Genomic DNA, 12,500 nt, shown 5'->3' with positions numbered 1-12,500 from the left:
ACTGTTCAAACTCGTGTGTATTGTTATCCGTCCCGGGGCGGGGATGTAGCTCAGTCGGTAGCGCGCTGGATTTGTATCCAGTTGGCCGCTGTCAGCGTCAGTTCGTCCCCACGTTCGGCGAGAGATTTATTTCTCAGAGTCAACTTTGTGTGCAGACTCTCCTCGGTGTCCAAACACCCCCGCGTGTGTACACGCAAGCACAAGACCAAGTGCGCACGCCAAAACGATCCTGTAATCCATGTCAGAGTTCGGTGCGTTATAGAAACACGAAAATACCCAGCATGCTTGCTCCGAAAACGGCGTATGGCTGCCTAAATGGCGGGGTAAAAAACGGTCATACACGTAAAATTCCACTCGTGCAAAAAACGCAGAAGAAGAAGAAGAAGAAGTTATCCGTCCAACCTCTAACTATACAAACGGCCTTAAACACCTTCAATCATATTTCCTGATTAATACGTATACAGTGTTCTATGTTCCGTATTTGGGTAGAAATCATTACTCAAAGGAAAATACCATGATATCAATATATATGAGCCAATACAAATGCGTACTATCGTACAACAAATATATGCAGATTCGGAAAAATACAATGCTTGACAAAAAGACCCCAGCACGGAAAAGTGTGTGGTAAACGAGAAGCCTACAGTCACAAACCTATAACAGTTGCATTATCGAACAGGTACAGAATAGTATATTGATCCGTATATTATTGATCTGTTAACAGAAAGAAAGACAAAAAAAGAAAACAAAAAGGAAGGAAGGAAGAAGGAAAGAAAGAACGAAAGAAAGAAGGAAAGAAAAATTGAAACAATTAAACAATGAAATAAACCATGAAAGAAATAAACAAACAAAGAACGAAACAAGGAAAGACATGCACATATACACACCTCAACATACAAAGGAAGACACCACAAACAACATAATATACCGATTAAAACACATAAAGCTGACTAATGAAACAAACAAAGCATAGCATATACAATACCTACCTTACAGACTAAAAATCCAGCAGAAGTGTGTATGTCTAAAACCGATATGAGGTGGATTATAATTTATATGAATTGTTTACTAAATAAAAACCAAACGAACATAAACTACAAAAGGCGACAGCAAGTAAAAGGGCAATGTATATATATATATGTAAAAGGAGAGTGCAGCCCACAAACAATATTTATGGTGGCACGGAGTTAGAATAAATCAACTCGAAACTGACAGTTACAGAAGAATTAAAATGAAGGCCTGTTTTCATGGGACAAATCCTTTCTAACAGCAGGATTCCAAGCACAGAATCACAGGACTGAGCAATCACTCTTCAAGGACGTGGACTTTTAGAGAACAGAGGTCAAACGCCTTGTAAAAATAAAAGGACCTGGATCATTATCTACCCGTTCAGATCATTATTATCTGAGTAACTTAACATTATTACATCATTTTCCTTTACCTCCGTTGGTGCATGCAGAACAATACAGCCACGAAAAAAACAGATGAACAAGCAAAACCATTAGCATACGAAGATACTGACAATTAAGGCAAAAACATTAGCACACGAAGATACTGACAATTAAGGCAAAAACATTAGCACACGAAGATACTGACAATTAAGGCAGAAACGAGGACATGAAGATATGAACACCAAGCAAATGCAAATTCACAAGTTCAAATCACGTGCACCCACATTAAAGTAGCAAACAAGCACATATCAACACATCACACAGCAAAGCACCACACAACACAACACAACACAGCACCACACAACACAACACCACACAACACAACACAACACACAACACCATACAGCACAACACAACACCACATCACACAACACAACACAACACAACACACAACACCACACAACACAATACAACACCACACAACACACAACACAACACAACACCACACCACACAACACCACACCACACAACACAACACAACACCACACAACACAACACCACACAACACAACACAACACCACACAACACAACACCACACAACACAACACCACAACACACCCCAACACACAATACCACACCACACCACACCACACAACACAACACAACACAACACAATCCACAACACACCCCAACACACAATACCACACCACACAACACAACACAACAAAACACAACATGTATAGAAAGTGTACTAGCCGTGGACAGTGACGTTTTGGATTTGCATTCAAACTCATGAATTTTGTAATCCACCTTGAGAGAAAAAGTCGAGGAGTTGGACATGTAAGCTTACAAACGTTCTCCAAAAATTGTAATAATTCCGTCAGTGATAGATTCAAAAACAAGATCGTTCATTGATACACACTACAGGAGTTTCACGAAGCGTCGTCGTTCGGGTCTTTAATTTGAACACAAAAAGCCCCCATGGGCAACAGACAGGTAGTAACGAAACCATGGTAACTAAAGAGTGACTCGCTTCAGTGGCGGTTTCAGTCCTTACCTTGAGAGAAAAAGTCGAGGAGATTGGATGATGGGAGGTCATTACCATTTTCTTAGCTGCAGTTTGAATTCACACGAAAAACGTCACTGTCCACTACTTAAAGATACATTTTTTCTTGTGAACACCACCATGAGCACCGCAATTTGAATACACCCGTTCCGGCTTTTACACTGGATAAAGATATTCTTTTACAAGGACATATGCTAAAACTTCAACAGCGTGGCTGCATCCTGTTCAAAGTTTTGATATTTTCTGATTTCATTTTGTAACTGATACAAGTGTCAATACGCAAAAATAATTCAGCAAGATGTTTCCACTCTGCGCTCAAACTAAATCAGCTTAAAATTCCCACTCTTCACTAAAATCAATTCAGCCACAAAATTCCCACTCATGTGTGTAGGCATAAGGACGCGAATATCACAAGTAAAATCCCGGACACAGAGATGTGGTGGTGTGCATGATGAAGTCCACAGGAAGGAATGTACCTTTTAGACATGCACTATACAATCATGAGTACTCACCACAACCGGCTGGCTGTGGACCGGTGCACTGTGCAATTGGTTCCGGTACGACCTGGTAAGGTCAAGGCTGTATGACGTCACTCTGTGAGTTCCGGCGCGAGAGTAATCCGGGCGTGAAGGAACAGGCGCTTTGGGCAGACGCCATTCTAACGACGTTTTGGGCCACTCGTGAAGAGTCTGGAGATAAACGGATATATTATTGTTCATATTACATATTCCCTGATAACTAATGTATTTATTTTATTTGTAAACGTTTTACTTGAATATTCGTAATCCACACTTTTTCGGCGTTTAGTTTCACATGAAATGGTACTCAAAGACATCTGCTGCAATGCTATTTAATCATGGGTTTTTTGAAAATAATAATCACTGTTAATTAGATCAATCCTCAAAGACAGAGAATAACCGCAGACGTGTTTTCTGACAGCTTCACGTTCGCCATGTTTGCCTGATGCCTGCAAATACTGAAACACTCCCGTCCGCATTTAACCCGTTTGCATGAGTTTTGATAAACGAGACTCTTCTTCATAAACCGCATTCACAAATTGACCACCGTACTGTTTATTCACACAACTTGCCATTGAGACAAAACAGATTTTTTTGTGGCGAAAACCAGTCACAAATTGATCACCATACATTTTACCACAGCGACTGACCTTGACATTCCAGCTCGCTCTGTAGATGGCGTCCTGCAATGTGGTAAAGGTATCCAGGGTCCTTCCTGTGACGTCACGCACCACTATACGTGGCCAAGCACCGCCTTGTGACGTGGCTGCGTGTCTGTTGCGCGTCAGTGCCGCCATTGCTGCTGATGACGTAAACAGAAATAGCATGAGCTGCTGAAATGACCTTATGACAGTTGCTGATAAACTTTTCATTGCTCTGCCCGCGATAGATGTTATGCTGACTCGGCTGTTTGCGCTCAGACGATCCCATTAATTAGAAACCCCCCGCGGGTTAGGGGGAAGAATTTACCCGATGCTCCCCAGCATGTCGTAAGAGGCGACTAACGGATTCTGTTTCTCCTTTTACCCTTGTTAAGTGTTTCTTGTATAGAATATAGTCAATGTTTGTAAAGATTTTAGTCAAGCAGTATGTAAGAAATGTTAAGTCCTTTGTACTGGAAACTTGCATTCTCCCAGTAAGGTAATATATTGTACTACGTTTCAAGCCCCTGGAGCAATTTTTTTATTAGTGCTTTTGTGAACAAGAAACAATTAACAAGTGGCTCTATCCCATCCCCCCCCCCCCCCTTTCCCGGTCGCGATATAACCTTGAACGGTTGAAAACGACGTTAAACACCAAATAAAGAAAGTAAAGAAAGAATTAATTAGAACGAGGCTGAAAAGTCAATGTTCGCCCTGTTTTATAGTGATCACAGGAAACTGAATGTAGACAAATATCTGTAACTCAAAACCATACGTCCGAAGAAAAACGCAGAGGTCAAAACGGTATGGAATAAAAAGTTCCAAATTATAAACAGTTTCTTCATTTACCAGCTTCGTCGAGGCAAACAGTAAAGTGATCTAAGTTTTGTTTTGAAACTGAGAAGTGTAGAATACAACAAGTCGCGTAAGGCGAAATTACTACATTTAGTCAAGCTGTCGAACTCACGGGATGAAACTGAACGCACTGTATTTATTCACACGGGGTCGGATTGGTTGAAACTGAGGTGCACGAGAAAGTTACCACCAGCCACGGGGTCGGATTGGTTGAAACTGAGGTGCACTAGAAAGTTTCCACCAGCCACGGGGTCGGATTGGTTGAAACTGAGTTGCACGAGAAAGTTACCACCAGCCACGGGGTCGGATTGGTTGAAACTGAGGTGCACTAGAAAGTTACCACCAACCACGGGGTCGGATTGGTTGAAACTGAGTTGCACAAGAAAGTTACCACCAGCCACGGGGTCGGATTGGTTGAAACTGAGGTGCACTAGAAAGTTTCCACCAACCACGGGGTCGGATTGGTTGAAACTGAGGTGCACTAGAAAGTTTCCACCAACCACGGGGTCGGATTGGTTGAAACTGAGTTGCACGAGAAAGTTACCACCAGCCACGGGGTCGGATTGGTTGAAACTGAGTTGCACTAGAAAGTTACCACCAGCCACGGGGTCGGATTGGTTGAAACTGAGTTGCACTAGAAAGTTACCACCAGCCACGGGGTCGGATTGGTTGAAACTGAGTTGCACTAGAAAGTTACCACCAGCCACGGGGTCGGATTGGTTGAAACTGAGTTGCACGAGAAAGTTACCACCAGCCACGGGGTCGGATTGGTTGAAACTGAGTTGCACTAGAAAGGTACCACCAGCCACGGGGTCGGATTGGTTGAAACTGAGTTGCACGAGAAAGTTACCACCAGCCACGGGGTCGGATTGGTTGAAACTGAGGTGCACTAGAAAGTTTCCACCAACCACGGGGTCGGATTGGTTGAAACTGAGGTGCACGAGAAAGTTACCACCAGCCACGGGGTCGGATTGGTTGAAACTGAGTTGCACGAGAAAGTTACCACCAGCCACGGGGTCGGATTGGTTGAAACTGAGTTGCACGAGAAAGTTACCACCAACCACGGGGTCGGATTGGTTGAAACTGAGGTGCACGAGAAAGTTACCACCAGCCACGGGGTCGGATTGGTTGAAACTGAGGTGCACGAGAAAGATACCACCAGCCACGGGGTCGGATTGGTTGAAACTGAGGTGCACGAGAAAGATACCACCAACCACGGGGTCGGATTGGTTGAAACTGAGGTGCACTAGAAAGTTTCCACCAACCACGGGGTCGGATTGGTTGAAACTTGTGTGTGTGTGTGTGTGTGTGTGTGTGTGTGTGTGTGTGTGTGTGTGTGTGTGTGTGTGTGTGTGCGTGTGTGTGATTTCAAACACTCTGGCTCCGCGTGCTGGCTCCCGTTAGGGTGGTAACATTCTCGGCCCAGTATCCAGGTGGTGTCTTGGATTGTTCGACACAAATTTCACTGATTTTGATTGAAAATGCCATGTTCGCAGTTCCTCCTCAGTTTTTTTCTTTGTTTTATTTTATTTTAGATTTTTTACAAACAAAACAAAAAACTAAAACTAAAAGGGTCGAATGATATCATAATACGGAATTCATATAAAATAAGTTATAAACATCTGTCCGGTGGTTGTGTTTTTTTGGAATCGCGTCACTTATATGTCAAAGCAGCACCGCCCTGATATATGGCCCCTCGTGGTCGGCTGGGCGTTAAGCAAACAAACAAAACAAAGAATCGCGTCACACACCCACACACGCACACACACACACACACACACACACACACACACATACACACACACACACACACACACACGCACACACACACACACACACACAACAATCCATAAACAAAAGAATTTACCGGTATGCGCAGTCGAAGCAGCTACCGGAGCCGGATGGGCAGATGACGCCACCGAGACTCCCAGGGAGGTCCTGGAACGCCTAAAGAATCCAGAACCCTTCCAGTCTGACGTGGCAGGGGTGGTCGTCGGGGGTCCAGGGGAAGGTCTTCCCACCACAAAAGGAGGCTGCGGGGCCGCCGTAGCCGCCGTTGCCATGGTGACGTTGAATATGTGAAGTAGAAACGGTTGGGTGGTGTGATGATGGTGGAGAAGGACGGATGGAAGTTAATCGAAGGTGAGAAGTATCTGCGCTGCTTCAATATTCTTGGACTTGCACAAAAGTCGATTCACTTTGTGTGGTAACTCTCAAAGAGAGAAGAACAAAGGATTGGGTGATACGACGGCAATGGCAAAGAAGAACAAATAAAACTTCATCTACGATTAGAAGTATCGTATCCTGCCAAGAAGTGGGCTGTTTCAATATTCTTGAGCACCAACGCGATTCGACGACGAAGAAACACAGACGAAATGTATTCCACGCTGAGAAGTATCTGTTAGGAATTGAACTGATTTAGTACGTATCCTTGCGCCCAGAGCACAGAAATATGCGTTGAGGGAGAAACACAGATGCAATTTAATCCACAATAGGATGTGTCCTCCTAGACATGAACTGTTTCAATATCCTGGAACCTAGAGCACCACCGTGACGCGATGATGAAGAAAACCGATGAATTTCAATCGACGATTAGAAATATCTGTCGAAAGGTGCGCCGTTTGGGAGTCCTTCAGGCCGCAGAATGGAAGCGATGAAGCAGAAACACGAACGATCTATTCCCCACTGAGAAGAAATACTGTCTGACGGCTGCGGGGGTGGGCTGCTTCAGTATCCGTAAGCCCAGAGCACAAAGTTAGTTTGAACTGCTCGGAGAGGCTACATGGAGGGTTAGATCCTGTGACGTCAGAAAATAATCTGCGCTACTCACAGAGTCCGCAGCCATGGTTCCGTTGTACCTGCAAAAAGAAAGTACTTTACCCAATATTGACGGACTGTTGAGACAGTGATATCAAAATCGAGACAGGAGGTCGAGATTTTGATATCACTGTCGAAACAGACCAATAGCAGAAGATATCATCACACAGTCAGTCAATCTATATATATATACGACCAGTGTCTGTGTGTCTGTGTGTCTGTCTGTGCGCGATGCACGGCCAAAGTTCTCGATGGATCTGCTTCAAATTTGGTGGGCTTATTCAGAGAGACCCCGGACACAACCTCATCGATGAGATATTTCAACACGTGCTCTCAGCGCGCAGCGCTGAACCGATTTTGGTTCCACCTCAGCTATTTTGGTTCCACCTCAGCTACCCGGGCCCCCATACCGACACACCATAGCCGCTACACCACATCACAACGCCAAAGTTCTCGGTGGATCTTTTTCAAATTTGGACACCGTATTCAGCTACACCCCGGACACAATATCATCGATGAGATATTTCAACACGTGCTCTCAGCGCGCAGCGCTGAACTGATTTGGGTTTTTGTGTTCATTTCACCATTATAAGTAACTCTTCCTTATCTTCTCCAGTGTTTGGCGTTTATCTCCCTTCCTTCGTGTGGCTTTCCCGTTTGTAACTTACTATTACTATTTTCAGAATGTCACTGCGCTGTCCACTGCGCTGTCCACAACGCTTCCCTTGCACCCGTAAGTTGTTCTTACTGTCAAAGTGAAAAGGTCGAATCAATTTATAGCCACGCGAAAAATACACTCTCACCTATCTCTATATATTTATAGATACAGATATGCATATATATATACGGCTTCTCTGTGTGTGTGTGTGTTTGTGTGTGTGTGTGGGCAAAAACCTGTGTATTGTAGAGTTCTGTTTGTGATGTGGTCTAGCGGCTATTGTCTGTCTGTATGTTCAGGCATTTGAGAAGCCACAACAGATAATAATTATAGGGCTAAGAAATAAGCTCTAAAATTCTCAATCCCGTTTGACAGGACTTCGCCTTCAAAGGTGATTGTGGTGAACCGCCACGCTGTCTGTCTCTGTCTCGCGCCGTTCACCTCAAATTCCCGTTTCTGAGTAACTATTTTTAGAATGTCACTGCGCTGTCCAGAACGCTTCCCTTGCACCCGTAAGTTGTTCTTACTGTCAAAGTGAAAAGGTCGAATCAATTTATAGCCACGCGAAAAATACACTCTCACCTATCTCTATATATTTATAGATATAGATATACATATATATATATATACGGCTTCTCTGTGTGTGTGTTTGTGTGTGTGTGTGTGTGGGCAAAAACCTGTGGATTGTAGAGTTCTGTTTGTGATGGGGTCTAGCGGCTTTTGTCTGTCTGTATGTTCAGGCATTTGAGAAGCCACAACAGATAATAACTATAGGGCTAAGAAATAAGCTCTAAAATTCTCAATCCCGTTTGACAGGACTTCGCCTGCAGAGGTGATTGTGATGAACCGCCACGCTGTCTGTCTCTGTCTCGCGATTCACCCCGGCGAAGCCGGGTATTCCTCTAGTGTTAGATATATTGCTAATTCTCTGGACATTTTGTATTTACTGTAAAGAAATTACAAAAGTATTTGTCTCAGTTTTGGCTGTTCCATATCCCTCCCTCTGATTATTATTTCTTTTTGTTCACTCTTTTCTTGTACTTTTCAGTATTTAAAAATGTCTTTTCTTTCAAAAAGTCTTTAGTCACTTGCTCAACTAAATTCTGGGATCATTACATTTTCATATATATTTGTTTGTTTTTAAATGTAGGTGTTTTTGTTTTTGAAGTGGGGAAGCAATAAAGAGGTCGTCGATATCAAAACTGATATCGACGGAAATGTCGTCGATATCACTTTTACAATGAGCTCAGTTTTGCCCAATTGACCAATGGCAATCCACGTAACATATGAAATAGCAATATTAAGATATATCATGAACATATATCATATATCTCTGACTGTTTGTTTGACTGTGTGTGTGTCTGTCTGTCTGTCTGTCTGTCTCTCTCTCTTGCTCTTTCTCTCTCTCACTCTCTCTCTCTCTCCCTCTCTCTCCCTCTCTCTCTCTCTCTCTCTCTCTCTCTCTCTCTCTCTCTCTCTCTCTCTCTCTCTCTCTCTCTGTCTCTCCTGCGAACAACATCTTGAAAGATGTTGAACATCCTGCAAAGTATTACAAAGGAGTAAAATCTTGTGCGTTGTCCATGTGGAGTCCCTCAAGGTTCTGTGCTTTCACCAACATTGTTTTTGTTCCTGATTAATGAACTGGCACTTGAAATGTTTCAAAACGGTAAACATGGAATACGGTTAACACCTGACGTGATGCAGATTCTCATATTGCTGTTTGCCGACGATGTACTCTTGATATCCTATGGCGCAGCCGGGTTACAGAAACAGATTGATGTGTTAAAATAGTTTACGGATAAGTTTTCCATGACAGTCAACCTGGATAAGACAAAGGTAATCGTTTTTAGAAAAGGAGGATTTTTGGCAGCAAATGAAGCCTGGAAGTACGGAAACGAGGACATAGAGGTTGTGAACAGTTACAAGTACTTGGGGCTAAATTTCACCACAAAATTGTCATTGACGCAAATGGTCAGCGATCTGGCCTCAAAGGCAAAGATAAGGACTGGCCAAATCCTAAGATGTTTGTGGAGGCTAGGCAACATACCTAGAAGCGTATTTTTGTAAATATATGACGCACAGGTCCTCCCGATCTTAATGTATGGATCTGAGCTGTGGGGATTCCAAAGGTTTGAAGCTCTTGAGAAAGCCCATTTGTTTGCATGCAAGAAGTTTTTGTGTGCAGGACGACAAACACCAAACAAGATGGTATATGGTGACTTAGGCCGCTACCCACTTTATGTCACTTCGTCGGTTCGCTGTATTAAGTATTGGCTGAGAGTGTTACATTTGCCAAGCGAAAGACTCCCAAGGAAAGCATATGACATGATGAAACATTTACAGGGTTATGGCAAGAAAACATGGTCTCATTATTTGAAAGAAATGTTATTATGCATGTACGGCTTTGGAGATGTCTGGCTGCAACAAGGTGTAGGCGATTTGAATCGATTTATAGCAGTATTCAGACAACGATTGTTTGATTGCTTCCAGCAAGACTGGTACGACAGCATCATGAACTCGGAGCGATTTGAATTTTATTCGCTCTTTAAACAAGAAATTCGCGCTGAAGTGTATATAGACCATATTCAGCTCCGCTGTTTTCGAGATGCATATATACAATTTCGATTTGGTATTTCACCCATAAACACTCACAAATGCCACTATCGAACCGACGTTGTACCGGGCCTTTTGATTTGCCCTGTATGCAGAGAGGACGTGGAAGACGAGAAACATGTATTGTTTGTATGCAAAGGATATTGTGATTATAGACTTGATGTCAAAATATTAAGAGAAAAAAAAAACAGAGTGAAGATGCGAACAGTATTATACGTGTTATGTCTGTAGATAAAGGGGATTCAATGGTGCATGTGGCCAGATTCTTATATCGTGTTTTTCAAAAAAAGAAAAAGGTTTTTTGACTAGTTACCCAATGTGGAACAGGTGAACGAGACGGCGATGTGTTATACATAGTTTGTGCCATGGAATGTTAGAGCAGGTTTGATTGCAAATAATGTATGCTGGTGTAGTACACTTGTGTTGTTGTTGTACCTATTCAAATTGTTGATTTTTGCGCTGGAAATGTTTCTATGTTAGAAAGAGATAGAGGGAGAGAGAGAGAAAGAGAGAGAAAAAAGAGAGAGAGAGAGAGAGAGAGAAAGAGAGAAAGAGAGAGTTTGTGCCGTGGAACGATAGAGCATGATTGAAAGCCGATAATGTATGTTAGCACTGTAAACTTGTTTGTCGTTGCACCTATCCATATTGTTAATTCATGCGCTGGATATGTCTTTAGGTTTAGGAGAAAGAGAGGGAGAGAGAGTGAGAGAGTGAGAGCGTGCGTGCGTTCGTGTGAGTATATGTTAGAGAGAAAGAGATAAAACCGGGTGATCGTCCATAAATACAAACACACGGCATGTATTACTGACCCCCCCCCCCCCCTCCAAACACCCCGTTGAAATGAACCTTGTGTGTTTAATCAATAAAATGTCTTACGTCTTACGTCTCCTGCGAACACTGCATATTTTTCAAACAGGTTTGATGACAGCTAGGTCTCACTACCTAAACCAATGTGAGCGGATGAGGAAATTATCATCAAGGAAGAAAGGCGAAGAAAATGAACCAAACAAAGTCATGCTTTGACGCTGTTCAGTATTGCAAACAGATAGCAATTGACCCAGAAACAAATACGTACCACATATCAAACCGGAAATAAGTACCTGACACAAATAAGGGCTTATCTCTCTCTCTCTCCCTCTCTCTCTCTCTCTCTCTCTCTCTCTCTCTCTCTCTCTGTCTGTCTCTCTCTCTCTCTCTCTTTCTCTCTCTCTCTCACCTGAACATTAACCATGCTATAAATAAAATCAATGATATTTCTACAATGCTGTTAAATACTGGAACAAGTTTTCACATTTTTGGGATCACAGAATCAAGATTAACACCTCAGATTTCGGATTCTGACGTTGTTATTCCAGGTTACAGTACGTTACGCAGAGACCCTCAGCAAAGTAGAGAAACTGGTATACTTTTGTACATAAGTGAATCAATTAGTTATACACGAATAATACACCTTGAGAACTTCGTGGAATCTGTGTGGATTGAAGTTAAGTTGAGAGGAGCACCTCCACTCCTCATAGGATTTTGTTATAGAAATCCCGCAGAGCGAGCAAACTGGTCAGATAACTTTACACAGATGTTAGATGCAGTTCTGCTCGAGTCAAAGGAAACAATTCTGTTGGGAGACTTTAATGTTGATTTGCTTAAACAAAACAAGCAGTGGGTTGATATGATTAACCTCTATAATCTTAAACAAATAGTCAACACTCCCACTAGAGTCACATCATCCAGCAGTACTCTGATAGATCATATCTATGTTACTGATCACCATAATATTGTCGAATGTTGTGTTCCAGCCAATGGTTGCAGCGATCATTTTCCTGTCTGTTTAACATGGTCAAGAAAGGGTGTCAAAATTCCTAAAGTTGGTCACAAGACAATAAAATACCGCTCTTTTTCTCAATTTAACGAAGACACCTTTCTACATGAACTTTGGAATTCCCC

General features: G+C 42.7%; 1 protein-coding gene across 2 annotated transcripts in view; it reads right to left on the bottom strand.

Annotated features, from left to right (window-relative positions):
- LOC138980349 (uncharacterized) overlaps positions 1-12,500 on the bottom strand; it is a 133,522-nt gene that overhangs the window by 112,627 nt on the left and 8,395 nt on the right. For both annotated transcript variants that reach the window (XM_070353217.1, XM_070353218.1), the window contains exons 2-4: positions 6,339-7,329; positions 3,626-3,777; positions 2,970-3,146 (exon numbers count right to left, since the gene is read on the bottom strand). In XM_070353217.1, the coding sequence (XP_070209318.1) occupies positions 2,970-3,146; positions 3,626-3,777; positions 6,339-6,534 (525 nt within the window). In that variant the 5' untranslated portion in view covers positions 6,535-7,329. The remainder of the gene's footprint in view (positions 1-2,969; positions 3,147-3,625; positions 3,778-6,338; positions 7,330-12,500) is intronic.

The sequence above is a fragment of the Littorina saxatilis genome, linkage group LG11 (genome assembly GCF_037325665.1).
Source record: "Littorina saxatilis isolate snail1 linkage group LG11, US_GU_Lsax_2.0, whole genome shotgun sequence".
NCBI lineage: Eukaryota > Metazoa > Mollusca > Gastropoda > Littorinimorpha > Littorinidae > Littorina > Littorina saxatilis.
This window is presented reverse-complemented; position numbering and strand designations above follow the sequence as displayed.